This window comes from Pteropus alecto, unplaced genomic scaffold (genome assembly GCF_000325575.1).
Source record: "Pteropus alecto unplaced genomic scaffold, ASM32557v1 scaffold86, whole genome shotgun sequence".
NCBI classification, from domain to species: Eukaryota; Metazoa; Chordata; class Mammalia; order Chiroptera; family Pteropodidae; genus Pteropus; species Pteropus alecto.
Window position 1 is genome coordinate 22,072,446 of NW_006442109.1, and position 23,509 is coordinate 22,095,954.

At 35.8% G+C, this 23,509-nt stretch overlaps 1 protein-coding gene and 1 pseudogene across 4 annotated transcripts in view; one reads left to right on the top strand and one right to left on the bottom strand.

Moving 5' to 3' along the window:
* Nucleotides 1–23,509, bottom strand: part of GALK2 (galactokinase 2) — a 105,649-nt gene that overhangs the window by 63,229 nt on the left and 18,911 nt on the right. For 3 of the 4 annotated variants that reach the window (XM_006920379.3, XM_025038972.1, XM_006920378.3), the window contains 4 exons: nucleotides 23,004–23,092; nucleotides 19,685–19,808; nucleotides 9,639–9,729; nucleotides 6,242–6,388 (listed from right to left, as the gene is read on the bottom strand). In XM_006920379.3, coding sequence (XP_006920441.1) covers nucleotides 6,242–6,388; nucleotides 9,639–9,729; nucleotides 19,685–19,808; nucleotides 23,004–23,092 — 451 coding nt within the window. The remainder of the gene's footprint in view (nucleotides 1–6,241; nucleotides 6,389–9,638; nucleotides 9,730–19,684; nucleotides 19,809–23,003; nucleotides 23,093–23,509) is intronic. The other variant, XM_025038971.1, reaches the window with a different exon arrangement.
* LOC112469613 lies at nucleotides 15,733–16,208 on the top strand (annotated as a pseudogene).

The window sequence follows — 23,509 nt, forward strand, 5'->3', positions numbered from 1 at the left end:
TTCCCTTCTTTTCTCTTGCTTTCTCATTCAGCTTCTAGTGTGTTTTCTATTAACATTCAAGTTTCAAAATCCCCAGATGGTATACTTTGGTTTGTTTTTTTCTTTAAAAACATTATTTTATTGAGGTATAATTTCTTTTTTATTATTACTCACTGGATATTATGCCAAATATCCAGTGAGCACCTTTCAATCTGAGAATTCATGTTCTTATTTTGGAGGAATATTATTTTTTAAACAATTTTCTAGTGATTGTTTTCTGTTTCTCCCTACTAGTCAGATCTCAGATTTCTGGAATTGATCTATAAATTTTCCTATATTTCTCTCTCTTATTGTTCATCTCTTTTTTTACTCCCACTGCATCAGAGAGTTTTTCCAATCCTTTCACTAAACTTTTTGTTTTGGCTATCATATTTATAATATCCAAAAGCTCTTTCTTATTGTTTGTTCCTCATTTTAAAATAACATTCTGAAGACATCATGGCTTCTTCTGCTTTCAGCATTGTCTCAATGTCCTCTGAGTTCCTTTTTGTTTCTTCGTTTGCTTGCTTCATGTTAGAAGCTTTCTTCCAAGGTCTAAATATCTTTTAATGTTCTATCATATTTAAGTGCAAGTCACTAAAAAGCTGATTAGAAACTTTGTAAATGGGCTTCTAATAGGGTCATAGAGTAGCAGGAGAAATTTTGTGGGAGGTGGTCACCAAATGTCAGTATCTTTTCTCTAGGACATTTCAGTTTCCTCTGAGAAGAATTTTCCAATATTCCTGATGGAGTGCGGAGTGGTAAGCTGCTCGTGTGCTAGAGCTGACCAGAAGGGAGTTGGGAATTGCACTGTTGAGACGCAGAACATTCTTTAATCCCCCAGTTTTTAATTCTATTCTCCTTCTGCCTCTCTCAATGCTCAGAGTCTCTATGTCTGGACAATCTCTGGTTGTTTCTCCAGAGACTCCTGCAAAGGTAGGAAGAAATGGTCTCCTTACTTAGCCAAGTAATAGTGGGCTCTGAGGGTCTAACTGCTCTTCATAAGGACTTTCAAATAAATTCACACCTGCCATATCACTCTGCTTTCTCAGGTACTGGGTGCCTTTAACTCCTAAGCTTTTCCAGAGAGCTGTAAGCCAGTTTGCTTTCCATCTGCACCTCCCTCCAGACACTTGGCTCTGACCTTTCTCCACTCTGCTAAGTCACGCACCATCCTTCCACCCACTTTCCGTCTTTGTATCCTGTGGTTTAGGGTAATTTATATCTCCTTGATTTATCAAAGATAAAGCTTATGCCTTCTTGTTTTCCCTAGTGTTTGGAGAATGAATGAAGGAAAAAGAAAGAATAGTTGTGTCTTTATTCTGGCACCTTAAAACCTTTAGCGTTTTCTATTTCATAGGCCTTTTATCATACCACACTCTCTTCTGTCAGTTCCATTCTGATTCATAATTTCTGTTTTCCAGACCTTCTGGGTGACTTAGCCATTTTGTTTTCCTGGTTCCAGACATGCAACATTTAGTTTATTAATGAATTAACAAGTTCCATATAGTCCTACTTATCATACCCCATTTGCAGTAATTATCGTCTGTAATTGTATAAGGCAGACAGAATGTCCATATAATTTGGAGGAAATTAGTTATCAACTGGGAGAGCATTAGTCACCAATCTCTTATGGGACTCATTTTTCTTATCAGATATGCTGGTTATTCTGTTTGCCTATCTGCCCTCCATTCTCATACTTCTCCATACCAAGAGAAGGACCTCTATGAACAATTCCCCTCACCCATCCCCACCCACTGCCGTTCCCACCCAACTCACTTTTTCTCTGTCTCACTGCATTTCTGACATTACATCTATACCTCCTGAATTATAATGGCTTCTAGTTTCACAGGAAAACCAACCCTTCCTAGCTGGGTCCCTTGATCCTGCCCACAAATCTATAAATTATCTTTTTATTAAATTCTCTTCATTTATGTCCTATATGCCATTTGTTTCCTAACAGTGATACAATACTTTAAAAATTTTAAAAATTAAAAAAAAAATTTTAAATTAAAAAAGTTTAAAATTTTTAAAAATTTTAAATAAAGATTTTGAACTAGTTCATCTCTAAATTTCTCTCCTTGAGTTATGTTCTAGAATTTTTATAAGAGAATTATCCCATCGGCTCTTAATTGAAGACCAAGCAAATCCTTTCAGTCGAGATTCTATCTTACCAAAGCAAAAACACTCTTCAAATAATTATGCTCAGCCCTAGACAATAAAGCATTGTCAGTACAATGTAAACTAGCAGGGAAAGCTAAGATATGCATATTATTTTTTTTAGGCAATGGAGTTAGATAGTTCTGATTTGATATTTTTTATTCAATTCTTTTAATTGAGGTATAATTGACATTGATATTTGTATATATTGTGAAATGATCACAACAATAAATCTAGTTAATATCCGCTACCATATACAGTTATAGAATTTTTTTTCTTATGAGAATTTTTAAGATTTACTCTCTTAGTAACTTTCAAATATACAATATGGTGTTACTAACTATAGATGCCATGCTGTATATTACATCCTTATGACTTATTTCTTTTATAACTGGAAGTTTTTACCTTTTGACCACCTTCACTCATTTTACCCATCTACCCTTGCACCAACTCTGACAACCATCAATCTGTTCTCTGTAACTTTGAGCTTGGTTTTTTGTTGTTTTGGGTTTTTTTAGATTTCACATATAAGATCATAAGGTCTTTTTCTTTCCGACTTATTTCATTTAGCATAGTGCCCTCAAAGTCCACCCATGTTAACACAAATGGCAAAATTTCATTCTTTTTTTTTATGGCTGAATAATATTCCATGTGTGTGTGGTACATGTGAAAGATATATACATCTTTTCTATCCATTCATCCATTGATGTACACTTAGGTTATTTTCTTATCTTGGTTATTGTAAATAATACTGCAATGAACATAGGAGTGCATATTATCTTCTTGAGTTAGTGTCTTCATTTTCTTCAGATAAATACCCAGAAATAGGATTGCTGGATTATGGTAGTTCTAGTTTTAATTCTTTGAGGAATTTCCATACTGATTTCCATAGTGGCCCCATCAATGTACATTCCTACCCACAGTACACAAGGGTTCCCATTTCTCTCATCCAAGTCAACACTTGTTATTCCTTGTCTTTTTATTAATAGCCATTTTAACAGGTGTGAGGTGATAGATCAGGAATGTTGAGCATCTTTCCAGGTTCCAATTGGCCATATGTATATCTTCTTTGGAAAAATGTCTATTCAGATCTTCTGCCCATTTTTTAATTGGATTGTTTGGGGTTTTGCTCTTGAGTTATATGAGTTTATATTTTTTAGATATTAATCCCTTATCAGATATATGATTTGTAAATATTTTCTCTCAGTCAGTAGGTTGCTTTTTCATGTTGTTGATGGTCTCCTTTGCTGTACAGAAACTTTTTAGTTTGATATGGTCCCAATTGTTTATTTTCATTTTTGCTGCTGTTGCTTTTGATGTCAAATTCAAAAAAAATCATCACCAAGACCATGTCAAGAAGCTTACTACCTATGTTTTCTTCAAGGAGTTTCATAGTTTCAGGTCTCACATTCAAGTCTTTAATCCATTTTGAGTTAATTTTTGTGTGTAGTATAAGATAGTGGCCAGTTTCATTCTTTTACATGTGGCTGTCCAGTTTTCCCAGCACTATTTATCAGAGAAATTATCCTTTCCCCTTTGTATATTGTCTTCTTTGTCATAAATTAATTGATCATATATGGGTGGGTTTATTTCTGGGATCTCTATTCTCTTCCATTGATCTATGCACATGATTTTATGCCAATAGATTTGCTATTTTTGACTTTGAAAACACAGAGACATCGAGAATCAATTCCAAAGGCTCAAGTGTTTTTATTTTTTTCTTCTTTCCCTTAGATATACACACCATCAAAGAACCCCAAAATGCAAAATAATAATAATAATAATGTTTCACCAATCCTACCATTAAAAAAGAAATAAATTCCTTGACCTCACCCCACCACAGACTCCAGATTATCTCTTTCTCCAGGCATAGCCAGACTTTGTGCATCTACTGAACTTTTCCACTTTTTCACTTTTTCATCTCATAGACCCTTCGATCCATTCCTATTCTAAAAAGCTCTTTTCAAAGTTTTATTCAACTTCTTTTATACTAAATCCAATGGCTACTTCTGGTCCTTGTCCTAACCTCTCAACAGCATTTGACACCACTGCCACTTCTTTCATGAAATAGTCTCTCCTGTGTCTTTGCTGTTGCCTCACTTTTCTGGTTTTCATCCTATCTATCTGATTACTTCTCAGTCTCTTCAGTGGACATCTCATCCTCTGCCCATCTTTCAAAAGTTCATGCTTATCAGAGATCTGTCTTACTCTTCCTTATCTTTCTACCTACACTCGTCTACTGGATGTTCTCCTCCACTCCTATGGCTTCAGAAACTAATTATATGACTCTCAGATGGACATCTCAAGTCCCAATCTCCCTTCTGACTTTCAGAGATATTATTTGTAGCTAAATACTAGATAACTCCATCAATATGCCCATAGATTCCTTATATTCAATATTTCTACTTTCCCTCAAATGTATTTTTTCACCTGTATTACTTATTCCAATGACTCACACCAAGCCAGAGACCTGGGTATAATTCTTGACTCTTTGCTGTCTCACATCCCCACATCCAATCAATAATCAAGTCCTAGTCATTCTGTCTAAGATGTACCTTAGATCTATCATTCGATTCTCTCTATTCTCATTGTCACTTCCCTAAACCATCATCTTCCTACTGCTATTACTGTTGCCCTCAAATCTAGATTTAACAATAGAGCCACGGTGATCTTTTTAAAAATATGACCATGTTAACTCCCTTCCTAAAAATTTGCAATTATTTTACACTGCTATCAGGATAAAGCCTAAATTATTCAACGTGGCTTACAAGCATCTGGTCTCTTACCCTGTTATCCAAATGACTATATGTTCCAGGCAAATAAAGCTTATTTTAGTTCCTCTAACAAGCTATCAGTATTTCTCAACTAATATCTACAAATCCTTGTTTCTTAGTTTAGCTGTCTTATGCTAAGCCTAGGTTAGATCTGTTCCCATGGCAAACTACTTATCCACTTATCACACTCTATTATAGTTACTTATTTACTTTCTCTATTCCCCTTTTATATCATAGGCACTGTGAGGGTTAAAACTGTACCTATTATAACTTCAACGCCTTGAACAAAGCAGCCACTAAAAAGAAAATAATGGTTAAATGATGTACAGATTTTACATATGAACTTTCTTTCTTTGCTTTCTCTCCTCTTAAACAAATAATAACAAGCAAGTTATCCTTCCCTCCAAATAAGCCATTGGGCTAATTAATGTATAGTTACACATGACAGCTAAAGAAAATTCTGAGGCTTTGCTTTCTCCTTCATTTCTCTCTTTCCTCTTACATATAAAATTTTCAAATTGAAAGTTTTAACAGGCTTAAAAAAAACTAAGCACGTGGCCAATTTTCTCTTGATCTGCCTGATGCCCCGTATGTGTTCCTAAACCATTTATAAACTTGGTAGTGTATGTACATAGGATAAAAAGAACCTATGATAACATTTTATTTGAACCAGAACTCCAAAGCATTAATTAAAACTGACCACACCTGCTCTGAACTGCAATGTCAGAAATTTATGTGAACTTGTAAAGTTAAGGCTTTCTGACTTCCTGTAGGATTTATGTTTCCTTTAAATAAGCATTTCCTCTTTGTAATGCAATATATATTTTTTTAAGTTTATTTCAGTGACTAATTTGCTGGCATAAACAAATATGCTGTTCAGTTCCTTTATTGCTTGGTCTATACCCTTTCTACCCTCTGCTTGTCAAATATTTAATTTAAGGTTCAGGTGAAAATAAGCAGGTCCAACTATGAGGACTAGAATTTCTTATTTTAAATTTAACTTGTTAATGAGGTGATCTAAAAAGATATCCATGCATTCCAACTCCACACTTAATCTAAGAGCATTTTAATATAGTTATTCACAGATCTACTAACTGTTTGAAAATTATCAACAACCTTATAGTGGTTTAGCAGAAGCAGGAATTGTTTAATTACATGTGTGCGTGTGAAGTCCTTTCAGGTAAGACAAAGTTTTCCAGTCAAAGGAAGGCATTCTAATTTTGAGATTCAAATGCTAATGCCTTTAGAAAGAGAGGGTTCTGTGAGGCTAACATATACAAGTTGATTACCTTGGATAGGTTCATTCCCAAAACTGTGAGCGTCACCAAGCCAGCACAACAGACCAAAGCACTGGAGCTGGAGAGGCCAGAACTTGGTGGGATGGTTCCATCCACCAAGCAATTCATTCCAGTCAGGTTACTAAGACCAAAGTGTTCCTAAGAATATAAGGAAAAATAGCACTAGTAACTTTGGTGTCAGATTCAAGAAGCAGCAAAAAGTTCTTCTATTCTCCAGGGAGCAAAAGTCTATTAATGGACTTATGCTATTTCTAGAAACCACTTGTGCAATTCAGTTGAGTCTATGACATTTTATGTAAGGGCTCTTGGCCACAAGGTATGGTAATATAAAGATTACTTTTTACTTTGTTCAACAAAAAAGCTACTGATCCACCATAAGATCAAATACTGCCATTTGCGACAACATGGATAGATTTTGAGATTATCATGCGAAGTAAAATAAGCCAGACAGAAGAAGTTGAGAACCATATGATTTCATTTATATGTGAAATATGAAACTAAAAGCAACAAACATGACAAACGAACAGAGACTCATGGACATGGCCAGTAGTTGGTGGTTACCAGAGAGAAGTGGGGAGGGGGAGGTAGGTAAGGGAAAAGGGGGTCAAATATTTGGTGACGGAAGGAAACTTAACTTTGGGTGGTGAACACACAATGCTATATACATATGACATATCACTGAATTGTAGACTTGAAATCTATTTGATTTTATTAACCAATGTCACCCCAATAATTTTAATTTAATAAAGCTACTAATCCATTTCCTAAATGATCTTTTTCTTGAATATTAATTGATTTGAACAAACATGGAAAAAATTAAACAATTATAAATCAAATTCTCAAATAACGAGAAAAGAAAGACACATTTATTAGTGAAGCAGATTAAATCGCTATATAGCACATTCCCAAACGCTGTGATTGTAAAAGCCTAACACCAAGCAGTGACTGATTTCTATGGAGCGTCTTTCTTCAGAAGGTCCTCTGAGGAAAAAGTTGTTCTAAACTTTCTCAGTTCTGTTTTACTTATGGAAAAACCTAGGCACAGAAAAATTAAGAAACTTTCCTAAGATCATATGTAGGGAGCTGGGAGTAGGACCCAGGTCTCTGATTTCTGGCTGAGAACTTCTCTACTACAGTCAGAAACCTGGGCCAGCATACTGTCACTGTAATTTAATGTAAGTCAGCTATATGAAGAAATCCAGATTTTTACAGATACAAACTAGCCATATGGCAGCTTTCAAGACAGCCAAATTAGAATTCAGCCACGAACAAGAATGTAGGCTGTAAGTGAAGCAGGGGTACTCTATTTCTCCAAATAGGAAAGCCCAAAGAAATATTCAGACTCTAAAGATGGAAAGCTTTAGGATACTTAGATAAATATCTAGGATGACATTTAGGATGATATCATAATATATAACCTTTGTGGTTTAAGATTAAAAATATATTCAAGGCCACCTCCTCCTCAAGAAAAGCACCATCGTGTTTGCAAATTACTCAAACAGCTCAAGACCAAAGTAAAAATTACTATTATATTACATAATTATGCATTTCATCATACATATTATTTTAGGGAGAAATTTCAATAAACTAGTTAGAATAACCAAAGTTAACAACAAAGCTCTGCAAATAAAAGACTAGGGGTTTTTTCCTTAACTTTTTTGTTCTTTTCCCCTAAACTGGTAAAACTCATGCACCACAAAAGAAGAGATTCAGTTGGATGTACTTCTTGATTTCAAGTCATCTAAAAATTTCCTTTCCAGAAATACAAACAAATTATAAACTGAACCACTGTTGTTGCCAGTGCCCTTTCATACAGAACATCAAGACAGCTTGTTTTAAAAAAAAATCCTTGGAGAATGCTATATATTTAACCATAAACTGATCCACAGGGTGTCTTGAATGTGAATCATACTTACAAACTTATCATACAATGTTTAAATTAAAATGTACGACAGACTCAAAAACACAAATGGGTTTTGCCAAATTCTGTAATAGCTCTATCCCAAAAGGATAACATGTTCAATTTAATATAAACAGATTATACTCTGGAACTTTCTAGTATTTGAATTTGAAGGTTTTTAAACAAGCTAACATTTAAATTACTTTTCTGCCAAAAATTCATTGTACAAACCTGCTTTTGCACATAAGTTGTCAAACCCAAAAGAAAGGTTTGAAATTCTCAAAAGCAACACAAAGCAATATATGTTATTTAGGTCACTTTACCCGTATACTACAAAAGGCATGTTGCTCTAAGGAAAATCAAATTGCATTTGCCAAGTAAATGCTTCCAAATACTGTAATTTCCACTAACGCATACGACAAGCCAAATGATTTGAAGATTTAAAACCTATCATAACTTTTTTGATAAGTTGTTACCATGTGTCTGGGAAGGGGAGGGGAGGGGAGGGAAGGGAAGGGAAGGGAAGGGAAGGGAAGGAAAGGGGTAGGAAGGGAAGGGGTGGGAAGGGTCCACACACTAGGGAAGGGAAGGGAAGGGAAGGGAAGGGAAGGGAAGGGAAGGGAAGGGAGCAGACCACCATAATTAGAGTACGAGACTACACATCAGAAATAAGTGTGATATATTTCTGTAACAGATATGCCACCAAGTCCTATAGGCTACTCATGACAAAGTTTTAGATAGGACCTCCAGGCAGTGAGGAACATAAGCTCTCTAAAACATGGATTTTAATAAACAAATAAAATTGATTTAGCAAATTAATTTTATTTTTGTCCTTCATACTTTCTTTAATTAAGAGAGAGAGGAAATATTCCATTTTCTTTTTCACCTACATGACATTAGAGATGTTCAAGATAATTATTCAGAGTTTCTAGGAAAATAGTTATTCTAATAAATTTCACTACATCTTTTTTTAACCCCATCTGAAGTAGTAATAACAATACTAGTTATCATTTATTGAATGCTTGCTATGCATCAAACATTGTATAATCCTTGCAACAACTCTTTGTTGGGATAGCAGTGACATTATTTTATAGATAACAAACCTGAGACTTAAGAGGTTAAATTAATACAGCTGGCTAGAGGCCCAGATTCAAACCCTGGGCTATTTAATTATAAATCCTGTTACAGTACATACCTCTATATCCCCAAATATAAATAATATTAATAGAATGTAGCCTTCAAAAGAATATCTGAAAAATAGTTTTTTTTAAAACCAGAAAGATGTTTGTTGGATGCACCTGACTTATGAACAGCCACTGCTGCCCCTTGTGAACACTGCCCAGAAAATGTCATATCTACCTCATCCCCTAAAATACATAAATTAGCAAAATAGAACAGAAACATCAGTTAGTATTGAAAGGAGACAAAAGTTATAGAGTAAATAAAATATATCTTGATATAACAATCTCAAATGCTACAACAATTTACCTGAATTCCTTTAAATCCACATAGGAAATAGTTGTGCCACAGAGGCTTGGTTTTGTCAATCTGAATGTTATTAGCACTAGTACTGAAATCTCTGCAAAGGCAAAAAGACACTGTTAATTCTTGTGCTGCAAAATTGATGGCTAGCTGCTGCCATCTTGTGCCAAGACAGTGATACTGAAATCTCATCTTCCATTTACTTTCAATATACATACTTCACATTCTACCCCAAAACAACAAACATTTCCAACTATTAGAGGTTAAAAGACATTGTAGTTACCTTAATAACTAAATTACTTCCAACTGACCCTTTTTATTTCCTGAAATGAAGAGAAATCAATATATTTTAGCACAATCTATATCGTTATTTATTTCATGATGATCCTTGTTAAGCTGGTGTAACCCACATAAATGCTTATCCTTTGGACCTGCTGTTTGGCATACCTCTAACTGGAACAAAAGTACTCAAAGCCTTCTTTCCCCTCACTTTCTGCCACCCATCCAATTTTACTATCTGCACAGTTTAAGGGGGAAAAGGAACAAACAAAACAGTAATTCTAATGGATCATAACTCATTGAATAAAATAAGAATCCACGACTCTACTGATATAAATTAAGAAATGAATAAACACCTAAATGAATTTTATACTTCCTGAAAGTAAAATGCCAATTAATAGATAGATGTAGAAGAAATAATAGAAACCAAAAAATCACTATTTGGCAAGTTCCACAATAACTGTTTGGGAAAGAATCATCAATAGATGCTAAAGTTACTGAGTAAAATTTTTTTTGTACGTAAAAGATATTTATATACAAAGTATTTACCCACCAGATACTTATTGTAAAGAGAAAAAAAAACTATAACTTTATGGTAAAGAAATCTGGCAGATATCACTTTAACCAAATGATCAAAACTAACATCTCTAGGAAAGGGACATCATGTGCCTCCTTGACACAATGCACTGAAGATACATCAGTTAATATGTGAGAATTATTTGTATTATTTTTGTGACTTATTTGTAAGTCAAAAATTATTTCAAAATGAAAAATAGGCTTCTAAATCAGCCAAAGCACAAAATATGTGAAATGGAGGGGTGGGGGTAAAATCAATTAAAAACGAGATAATAAGCAACATTCCCCATATTGACCGAGTGCTCTTCATATAATTTACTGAATACCTGCTATGTGCCAGTCACTGTAGTAAGTGCCTTGCATGCATTATCTTTACTTAATGACATGGATACATCAACTCTTAAGAAAATATTTAATGACCACTTAAGTGTGCAAGAAATATAAAGGTAAAAGGCAAAGGGCTTATCTTTTACGCATTTGTAATCTATCTGAGACAACATGAACAAGTCACAATCACACACCACTATCATGTGGTGTGTGAAATACGGGGTGGGGTATGAGGCCAAGAGGGCATAATTTCTATAGGTTAGAGAGAGGAGGCTGTCCTCGAGGCTCAGAGAGGTTTAGTGACTCCAAGGACACAGTCTGACTCCACAAGCACTTTATTAATCACCCACAGAAGTTAAAATATATTGGGAGAATGACGTCAGCATCATTGTGAGTGAGATGCTCCCTTTGTCTCTCTCCTTCAACCTATAACTAGTGGGACATCAATAACTCAACAAAGATTCCTCTGCTCAACACACTAGGATGCCTGAGAGAGCCACACATCTGAAGGTGGATTGGCACGGAAGAGGGAAGCAGAACTGGGGTAAGAGCACGGATGGTGCTCCTCACCCTGACTCCTCAGCAGCGGAGTCCACAGCCCCAGCAAGCACAGAAGCAGCGAGGGAAGAAAAAAGACAGCAGTGGCATTGGCACCCCGCTTCGGTTCCCTGCCCTGGCTGCAATGGTGCCGTATCACTAGAAAACTCAGTAGCAGCAGAAGAGGCAGTGCATATGATTCTGGCCTTCTGGTCACAGCAACATAAACAGCCACAGAGAACCAAACGGCAGTGGCAGCAGGGCACTCGACCCCAGCTACCCCTCTAAGCTGTGCTATCTCTCCCACCAACATGGCATTGCTGAGACCCAGACCACCTGGTAAGCACTGGGGACACGTTATCTCAGCAGCAACACTCATGACCAGAGCAAAACCAGCACTAAAGCAACACCAGCAGCAGCAAGGCACCAGTGACCCCAGAGGCACAAGCAGCAATGAACAGGGCACCTGTGACACCTCTGGCAGAGGCAGTGCAAGAGGGAAAATGCTGGCTCTCAAATATAGTCAACTCAGGTAAAAGAAACAAAAAACTTGTGCTATAGCACCACCTACTGGAGGAAAAAGACCTCTAATTACTAACCTGGTGACTGGTTAAAATTAAAGTAAATAAAGGTGTACCTAAATAAAAAAATACGTCGCTACTTCAAATGTATCAACAGAGGAACAACCCCATCAAGTGCTATGAATAATCATTGTAACAGAGTATCCCAAAACGAAAATGACAGTTTTATTCCTGAGCTCCTTGAATTCCCTGAGTTTTCTTGTATCTCCTTGAGTTTCTTCATGCCAGCTATTCTGAACTTTCTATTGTTTAGATCACAATCTTCTGTGACTTTGAGTTTGGTTTCTAAAAAAGATGCTTGGTATGATTTAATTTTCTTAAATTTACTGAGACTTGTTTCATATCCCAACACATGGTCTATCTTTGAGAATGTTCCACGTGCACTTGAGAAGAATGTGTGTATTCTGTTGCTTTTGAAAGAAATGTTCTGTATATATCTATTAAGTACATGACATTTAATGTATCATTTAAGGCCAATATTTCCTTATTGACTTTATGTCTGGATGATCTACCCCATGGTGTAAGTGGGGTGTTAAAGTCTCCTACTATTATTGTGGTGCTGTCAATTTCTCCCTTTAGGTCTGTTAACAATTGATTTATATATTTTGGTGCTCTAAAGTTGGGTGTATATATCCTTTAAAAATGTTGTTTTCTCGATGGATTGTCCCTTTTTTGTTACATAATGTCTATCTTTGTCTCTTTTTACCTTTTTCAGCTTGAAGTCTATTTTATCTAAGTATGACTACACTGCTTTCCTTTGGAAGCCATTTGCTTGGAGTATCATCTTCCATCCGTGTCTTGACTCTCTGCTTATACTTTTCCTAAGGTTCAAAAACGGGCACTCATTTTCCCACCAACCCTTGTTCCTGAATTACATCACCCATGTGTTTTCTTTACTCTTACATCCTTGTAGAATGCTAAGAAAAAGTCCTTAAAATGAGCAGACATGACTCACTACATTGATATTTTCCGCTTACACATTTTATTCATTCATTCACCTGTTCTTCGAACAAATATTTGCCCATTGTCTACCCTGTCTGTGTCAGGCACTGGGCTAGACCATTTACAAGAACAATATCAAAAAATAATACTTGGAGGCTTCGAGTAAAGACAGTAGGGTAGTTAAACGCTGTGACCACATCAAAATTACAACTAAACTACAGAACAATCATCATTGAGAATTGCCTGAAATCTAGCTGAACAGAAGTCCTATAACTAGGGATATAGAGAAGAAGCCACATCAAGGCTGGTAGGAGGGGCTGAGACTCAAATGATCTGGTCCCACACTCACATGTGGTGGTTAAAATTTAGGAGGGGTATTTTAGCTGTGGAGGTATCCCCGCAAGGAGCAAGGGGTCTCAGCCACACACCAGGCTCCCCAGCCCAGGGTTCCAGTGCTGGGAAGAGAAGTCTCTACAAATTCTGGCTGTGAAAACCAGCAGATATTGTGGCTGAGTGAGACAGAGAGTGGCAGGAGTCTCAGGCATTCCTCTTAAAGGGCCCATGCATGAACTTACTCACTGACGAACTCACTCACTGAAGAACTCACTAACTCACTAACTCTGAGCTCCAATGCTGAGGCAGCAGCTCGAAAGGTGCCAGGAACATCTGAGGAGAAACTGAATTGTCTGGCTTCAGAGTGAGGGCTGAAGGGACAGATTTCTCCCAGACAGAAGCACTGGCAGAAGCCATTGTTCTTTTGTTGAACCCTCTCCCAACCCAGCCTGAATGCACATGTGAGTGCCATATATGAGTCTCCATCAACCTGGCTAATACTGTTCGCCCTACTCTGGTGATTCCCTGAGACCCTGTCCCACCCAGCTTATGGGCTCACCCAAGCTGCTTCCAGTGGCTCTTCCATACAAATGGCCTGTATTGCCTTATGCTGTGGACTTTTCTAAAACCTATCAAAGGTTCACAACCTCTAAAATAGCATCTGCCCTCAGCACACCCTGTACCCTTGCTAAGCAGCCCCAAGCCCAACACTAACAGCAGCTGGCCTCAGTTCACAGCTTAGCCTCTCCCAGTCACCTCCAAGCCCAGCACAAGTGGCAACCATCTGCAGATCTCTTCGTAGCTATACCAGGTGGCCCCGGGGATGGCATAGGTGTGGCTGAATTTGGCCTGCAACAGAGCCTCTCACAAGAAGTCCCAGAACCAATACACCCAGTGTCCATCTTCAGATCACACCAGAGCACCACCCAACCACCTCCACAAACCACATACCCAAAAGGCAGACTCAGCAGGCATCAGAGCCCCACTAAAGTAAATCCTGGTCCTTAGTGTCAGCCCCTGAACAACAGCTCCTTCATTGTAGTCACTGCCAGTCCTCACAACTGATCAGCCTGAAGGTCAATCCCTCCCACTGACATGCCAACAGCAATCAAGACTCAACTACAGTAGGAGGGCACACACAACCCACACAAGGGACAGACCTGGAGCACCCAGCTCAGGTGACCAGGGAGACTGTGCCACTGGGCCCCACAGGATACTTACTATACAAGGCCATTCTACAAAGTCTAGGAGACTTAGCCCCTCCACATAATACATAGAAACAAACACATGGGGAAAAAAACATAGGGAGGCAGCCAAAATGAGGAGACAAAAAAACATGTCTCAAATGAAAGAATAGGACAAAGCTCCAGAAAAGGAAATAAACAAAATGGAGACAAGCAATCTACCAGATGCAAAGTTTGAAACACTGGTCATAAGGATGCTCGATGATCTCAGGGGGAACTTTAACAAAAAGATAGAAAACGTAAAAAAGAACCAGTAAGCAGAGAAGAATACAATTACTGAAATGAAAAATACATTACAGGGAATCAACACCAGATTAGATGAAGCAGAGGATCAAATCAGTGATTTGGAGAATAAAGTAGCAAAAAATACCCAATCAGAACAGAAAAAAATTCCAAAAATATTAGGATAGTTTAAGAGACCTCTGGGACAACATTCGCATCATAAGGGTACCAGAAGAAGAGAGAGAGCAAAGAATTGATAAACCTATTTCAAGAAATAATGATGGAAAATGACCCTAATCTGGCAAAGGAAATAAACATACAAGTCAAGGAAGTGCAGAGAGCTCCAAACAAGATGAACTCAAACAGGCCCCACACCAAGACACCTTATAATTAAATGCCAAAGGTTAAAGACTAAGAAAGAATCTTAAAAGCAGAAGAGAAAAGCAATTAGTTATCTACAAGGGAGCTCCCATAAGCCTGTCAGTTGGTTTCTTAACAGAAACTTTGCAGGCCAGAAGGGACTGGCACAAAACACTCAAAGTGATGAAAAGCAAGGACCTACAACCAAGATTACTCTAACCACCAAAGCTATCATTTAGAATTGAAGGAGAGCTAAAGAGCTCCCCAAACAAGAAAAAGCTAAAGAAGTTCATCACCAACAAACCAGCATTACAAAAAAGTTAAAGGGACTTTTTTAAGGAAAAAAAAAAAAAGTCAAAGATATGAATAATAAAATGTCAATAATTACATATCTATCAACAATTACTTTAAGTATAAATGGAATAAATGTTCCAGTTAAAAGACAGGGTGGCTGAATAGATAAGAAAACAATGCTGCCTATGAGAGATTCACTTCAGATTGAAAGACACACAAAACTGAGAAGTCCAGGTTTGGAAAAGGATATTTCATGTAAATGGAAATGAAAAAAAAAAAGCTGGGTTAGCAATACTTATACCACACAAAACAGACTTTAAAACAAAAGATGTAACAAAAGATAGAGAAGGACCCAGTGGCACTTGGCAACTGCCACTGAGCAGATGATTCTTTTGTGCACCTCTGTCCACTTCCTCTGCAACCATGACTGACAAACCCAACGTAACTGAGATTGAGAAATTCAATAAGTTGAAATTGAATACACCAGAAATGCAAGAGAAAAATTCACTGCCTTCAAAAGAAACAATCGAACAGGAGAAGGAAGCAGGCAAATCGTAATGAGGCATATACCAAAAATATATACTGTACATTCCTCAAGCATTGCTTTCTTATTTTACTTCTTTTAGCTATTTAACTTTGTAAGATGCAAAGAAACTGGATCAAGTTTAACTGACTGCAGCCCCTTTTCACATCAAAGAATTGCTGACAACAAAGGCCCTACCTGCCTCTCTTATCTGCCTGTCTGGCTTGCAGGGAAGGAAAAGAACTTGCATGTTGTTGAAGGCAGAATCTGGATGAGAAGACAGTGAAATCTAGAGTAAAAACCAAGCTGGTCCAAGGTTTCTTGCAGACTGTAAAATGCAGTTTAATCAAAGTGCCATTTTTTTTTTTATTCAAACGATTTTAATTATTGGAATGCATACTTTTTTAAAATACACAAATAAAAAGTTTTAAAACCTGAAGAAAAAAAATGAAGGTCCCAGTAATTCCACTTCTGGGTGTTTATCCCAAGAAACCTAAAACACTAATTCAAAAAGACATGTGCATCCACACGTTCACTGCAGCATTATCTACAATAGGCAAGATATGGAAACAACCTAAGTGTCCATCAACAGATGAATGGATAAAGAAGAAGTGATACATATATACAATGGAATATTACTCAGCCAAAAAAAATGAATGAAATTTTGCCTGCTGCAGCAACATGGATGGACTTAGAGGGTATTATGCTAAGTGAAATGAGTCAGAAAGAGAAAGACAAATGCCATGTGAATTCACTTACACGTGGAATACATTTATATATATATAAAATAAACGAACAAAACAGATACAGAGAACATTTTGATGGTTGCCAGATGGGAGGAGGGTTGGAGTGATGGAGGAAAAGGGGACAAGGATTACAAATTGGTAGTTACAAAATAGTCATGAGGATGTAAAGCACAGCATAGGGAATACAGTCAACAATATTGTGATAACTATGCATCATGTCAGATGGATACTAGATTTATCAGGGTGATCACTTTGTAAGTTATATAAAGTCTAATCACTATGTTGTACACCTGAAACTGATATAATATTATATGTCAACTGCAATTGAAAAATACAAATTATTTTAAAAAATAAACACTTAGAAAAAAAAATTTGACAAAATATGTACAAAACATGTATCTTAAAAAAAACAACAAAATATTTCTGAGAGAAATTGAAGAAGACCTAAATAAATAGAGAGATATACCATGTTCATAAATTGGAAGAGTAAATACTGTGAAGATGTCAATTTTCCCCAAATTGATTTATATATTCAGTGCAACACTAATAAAAATCTCAGCATGCTTTTTCATACAAATTGAATAGCTGATTCTAAAATTAATGAGAAAATGCAAAAGATCTAGAATAGCCAAAGCAAATTTTAAGAAGATAAACAATATTAGAAGACATATACTACCTGAGTCCAGGACTTCTTATAAAGCTGCAGTTTTCAGATAGTGCATTATTGACATAAAGATAGACAAATACATCAATGAAACAGAATAGAGTCCAGAAATAATTCTGTACCTATATTAATAATTGCTTTTCAATCTAAGGTGTTGAGATAATTCAATGAGAAAAATAATCTTTCCAACAAATGGTGAGAAACAATTGGATAGCCATATGCAAAAAAAAATAAACATAAACCTCGGCCCTGATCTCATGCCACATACAAAAATTGACTCAAAATTCATCATAGACCTAAATGTAAAAACTAAAACTATTAAACTTCTGGAAGAAAACATAGGGAAAAATTTAATGGCCGGGGGTTTGACAAAGGTTTCTTAAATAGAGTCAAAAACTATATACTGTGAATGAAAAGAATCAATAAGTAGGACTTGATCAAAAACAAAAAGTATTCTTCTTCAAAAGACATAGTAAAGAAAATAAAAATTCAAGCCACAGACTGGATGAAATATTTTGTAAAGCATATATCTAACAAAGGACTTGTATCCATAATATATAAGAAACTCTCACATGTCAGTAAAAGATGAAAAACCTACTTGAAAATGGGCAAAAGATTTAGCCAGACCTTTCAACAAAGAAGATACATAGATAACAAATATATGAGAAAATGTTCAACATCATTAGTTAGACAAATTAAAATTAAAAAGCACAGTTTGCTACAACTACACATTTATGAGAATGGCTACCATTTAAAAAGACAAGTTAGCAAAGATGTGGATCAGCTGGAACTCTCACAAATTGATGGTGGGAATGCAAATTCCAAAGTGGTACAACCACTTTGGAAAACAGGCAAATTCCTGAAAAAGTAAACCCAAACAGTCCACTCTTAGGTATTTAACCAAGGAAAATGAAACATATATCCACATACAGATTCACAAATATTCTTAGTGGCATTATTCGTTAATAGCCAAAAACTGGAAATGATCTAACTGCCCATCGGTGGTGAATAGATAAATAAATTATGGTATATCCATGCCATGAATGCTACACAACATGTAAGGAACTCTTGGAGGGATGCTGCATACTTCTTAAGGGTCCTAATGGAATAAAGCAGAGGTACCCGCCTTAATAATTCACCTCTGCTTCCCTAACCATGCTCTTTCACTACTGCTCCCCTGGGATCATTTCTCAAATACTCTACCTTCAACCAAGTCTGTCTCAGGCTCTGCTTTTATGAAAAAAAGGAAATAAAATGAAACTGAAACCACATGTACATCATGGTGGGAATGGTTAAGTGAATTTGAGTAAATCAGTGTGAAAAATTATTATGCATTCAGTTTTAAATGTTTACAATGACACAAAATTGCATTTGAGATAAAGGTTTTCTTTAAAAGGTTCGAAATGTACATAAGATATAGTCTTAATTATGCAAAATAAATAGAAAATAAAAAGGATCTTATACAATAAGTTCCATTTAAAAGTAAGGAATTTCTATACCTTATATAACCTGGTTTATAGTGTCTTATCAAAAGCACTCATAAAATATTTGCAGAATAAACAAACATTATTGCAGGCAAAATGTCCAATAAACAACAGTCCAAAAATATAATGTGCCAATTATGTGCCGAAATCATTTTTTTAATTATTTTTTTAATACATCATAATATACTATAAGCAAATAGGGCTTATCCCAGGAATGAAAAGACAGTTCAATAGAAAATGCATCAATGTAAATTATGACATTTTTTTAAAACCAATCTTCAAGACTGAGAAGACATTTCATAAAACTCAATACCCACTAATGATTTTTTTAATCTTAGCAAACTAAGAATTTTAAAAAAACAACAAAAAAGGAAGTCCTTAACTTAATAAAGCATACATACTAGAAATCTACATTTATTATGTACCAGACTGTGTTTGACAGCACTGAAGAAGAGAGGCAGCTACAGTATCTGAACTCATAGAACTTATAATCTACTGGGAGAGGAGGGGAGATACTGGCTAGTAAGCAGATGATAATAATACAGTCTGGTAAAATACTATGACAAGAGAATTAGCTAGCCCTGACTTTGCTGGAAATAGTTGCCGCAATAGACATAGTTTTTGGGCAAGGACATAGTTTTTTTCATCTTTCTATAAAGATAAAACAATGTCAGACACATGGTAAGTGTTCCTAAAATGTTTCTTAAATGAGTGAGCAAATGAACAAAATAAACAAATATTAAATAGTAGCCTTAGATTGTTTTGGAAGTCAGATACAACATTTTAATAAATTAAATCATTCCTAAAAAGGAAAAAAAATATTTATTTTAAATTTGATGTCTCCTAAAGAATTCATGTGGGTACAAATATAAACACACACACACACACACACACACACACACACACACACACACACACAGTAGCAATCCTAAATACTCACGGGTACAAGGGATTTGTATTGGCCAGTTGAAGAGTGTGTGTTTTCACAGGTTCCACAGCTATTAACATATCTTGTTCCACAGCCATAGGAAGAACAGAATATCCACAGTAATCTATATGTTCTCCTAGAAAAAAGAGAAAGCATTTTTTATCACTGATAGTATATGAAAGAGAAACTCCAGTTGATACACAGAAAAAGCTTGACCAACAGCCAGGTTTTAACAAAAAGTAAAAATACTATGGGCAGAAAGTGATTCAGTTTTCTTTTTCTCCCAGACATCTGAGCCAGGAAATTCTGTTAGCATAAATATATGTTATTAGTTTCTGTTAATGTTTAGAGTTCTTTAAAACTTCACTAGTTTTTTTCCCATTTTCTCATTCATAATGATCATGTTTATGTTATGTGACTACTTATGTGGAATATCAAAAAAAGCATTATCTCCTTTCTCTATTGATTTTTGTATTAATTTTTAATATGTGAACAATTGAAGCCTTTAGTGCACTCTCCCTTATATTAACATTATGTGAGTCCCACTCTCTTCCTCCCTTGAGAATGAGCTTACTAAAGGTGAGGACCTTTGCTTTATTTTTTGTGGACTAACCAAATACCTAACAAATTACACTGGTACTAGTACATTGTGTTGAATGTGCTACACGTAGCTAGGATAAAGAAAAGCTAGAAGAAGAATATTTAATCTGTACTACTTTATATGTAATAAGCAAATATAGGAAAGAAACTATTCTTTCTAATTCTTCTATGAAATACCAAGAGGAATTTTTTTTCTATTATACCATAATGTCTTCTCCAAATTATCATTTAAACTCAAGGTTGTTATTCATAACATTTAAATACAAAATAACAATTCAAGAAAGATGGGTTAAGCAAGCTCATTTATATTCACCAAAAACAGATTCTTATATCTGATTGTTCCTATGGCAGACATTGATCAGTTAAGATCAAAATGAATGGAAGGCAATTAAACTGCATAATTATATTTTAAAATAAATATTATTCTACATATTATTACAGGTAGCAAGTCTTGTTTCTACACTGACATGTCCTTTGAAATAACAAAATAAAAAGCAATAATAATAATAAAGGGTTTTTTTCTGGATTGACAATGACAAATGAAGAAATGGTTCCAAAGTTGTCTTTCTCCCCAATTTTCTTCAAGAAGACAATATTACACAAAACAGCGGTTCACAAGTAGAAAACATATTTAAACAAGGGGAAATCTAGGAGGGCACCAGATTCTGTTGGGAAGGCTGCAGTGTGGATGACAGCCTCCTGACATTCCTCCCTTTGTCAAAACTGATGGAAATACCCAAGTGAGGGGCATGAAGGGAACAGGAACTGCTGGCAAGTAAGGATAACAAGATGATTACATTCTGCATATTTAACGAAAATACAATAATGCTTTTTAATAAACACTGAAATTAATTTCATCCCAAGCACTAACTAAGCTAACTACATTGGAACATAATACCTCGCATTTTAAATCAGAAAACAGTCAATAAATTTACTAGAATAAGAATTACTTGTCAAGAAAATCCTTAATTTGGAAACCTTACACCCAAAACTAAGCAAAACTTGGCTCCCTTCTGAGGATATGGCTTCTTTGCAGTTCTCTCAGCAACAGCAAGGAGCTGTTGATGTTCTCCTCCCACTCTGCCATTTCCAGGCCTTTTTTCTGTCCCCCTGTTCTTCACGGCTCATGCCACATTCTCTCCTCATCACTTTCATCTAAGGCTCTTAGATACTCTGTTCTTCACTGAAGACTTTATCATCTCATTTTAGCCCTCTCCATCCCAGTCCTGCAATAACCTGAACAACATCCAGGTAAACAACCTAGTCTTAGGTCCCAGCTTCCTAATCCCTTGACCTCAAAAAAACACGACTTCCCCTCTACTCTACTTACTTCCATGGCATTGACAAATCCAGCAATGGCCACAGACCTTATCACCTGGAACTTTTCTACCTATGAAATTTTAGTTTCAAATATCAAACTTCGCATCCTGCCATTTCTATTACAGTTTATCTCACTTTCCTGTTTTCCAGACTCAGTTCTTTGCCCATCCCACTCCCACCCGACAAGCTTCCTACTATCTCTTTCTTTTTCTACCCAGCATAGATTCCAGAGTTCATTACTTTACCTGCTCTCCTGCCAATATCATCAACTTCCTAATGCCTTGTCATTCTTCTGTTACCTCTATCCAAAACAAAACCCCAAACTTAGATCAAACACAGGCAACCTAGATTAGCTGAGACAGAAAAAAATGAAAACTTTGCAGACTGGCATTGCTACAATTCTATGGTCTCCAGCTCGAACCAGATCACAAAGCTACCTGGCAAAGCTTTTGTGGTTCTAGTCTTCTCCCTCTCCCATTCTTCACAAGGCTATTTCAAATTTTGTGCCTTCTTAAACTTCCAATCCTTCCAACTCTCTTCTACAAGAACTCCCTCAACTTTCTATTCAAAAATTATATATTTACCTACATCAAACTACATCCTTTTCTTTCTTGCCTTCTGTTAAAAGAGTCAAAGTGGCCCTCTTCCTAAGCTCTAGATACCAGCCCGCTTGTCTTCTTGGGAATTCTGCTCCATTAGTTTCTCCCTTCTCAGATGTCTTCAATCTCTCTCGCGCGCCACTGGGTTTACTCCGTTTTCCCTCCTTCTCATTTAACCTTACTCAAATATCTCATATTTTTAAAATTCTCTTTATTTGCTTCAAAATAAAATAAGATCGCCTGAGTTGATAATAATTGAAGCTGGATGTTGGGTACATAAGATTTCATTATATTACTCCAACTACTTTTTTGGATGTTCACATTTTCCATTATAAAAAGTTTTCATTTTAATCCTCCTTTGACTCCTGGATTTTTCTCAGTTCCCCATCTCATCTTCTCTCAATAAAACATACTCATTCTTCAGGTCACCACACTATTAAAAGCAAAAATACTGGTTTCCTAGTATTCCTCTAATCCAATGAATAAATAAATGTAAAACCACCAAAATTACTCAATTTAACCTGCAGCACACAAAAATATTTTCATCTCTCATGAAACAATATTAATATTCAGATTCCAACAAATTTATAATTTTTTTAAATGAATGGGCAAAATTAACATTAATAACATAAACTGGGAAAGGTGAAAGTATAATGTGTTCCTTATGCAAAAGTTTGCCTTGCTGTAGCAGAAATATGTAAAATATTCTATTTTTTCAGTTCTCCTGGAAAATATTAAGAAAATAATGCATTAACAAAAATTTGTATTTTACCAAAGGACGAAAGAATTAAGAGAAGGAACTTTCGAAATACCTATTATGTTGACTCTTCCTGGTGCTCGAACATAAAACTTGGGAATGGATCCAAACTTAGAGTTAAATGTCTCTTTTAGCTTTAGCAATCTGGAAACAGAGAAGTAAACACCCAATAAATAAACAATACTGTAACCCCTTAAGTGACACAAGAGTATAGCTAAGCACAGAGAAGATTTAAAAAGTTAAATAAACTCATAAAATTTTTCTGTAGGTTTGGAAGTTCTTTCATGGACATAAATCTGGCACATCTTGCTGTGCTAGAAAGTAAGGAAGGGCTGAAACAATGACAGAAACATGTCAGAAGGACACAGAGACCCACATAAGGAGGTTCTTACTGCCCAAATCTGAAATAATCTGAGCATCAAAATAGTAAAAAGGTAACATACTATAACCCATAAAGTAAAGTAAAAATCAATAAATCCACACTGACACAAATAAATGGAAAAGGAAAAACACTTCCTTACACTGGAATGACAAATAATAAATATAAAAATATATTTAAAA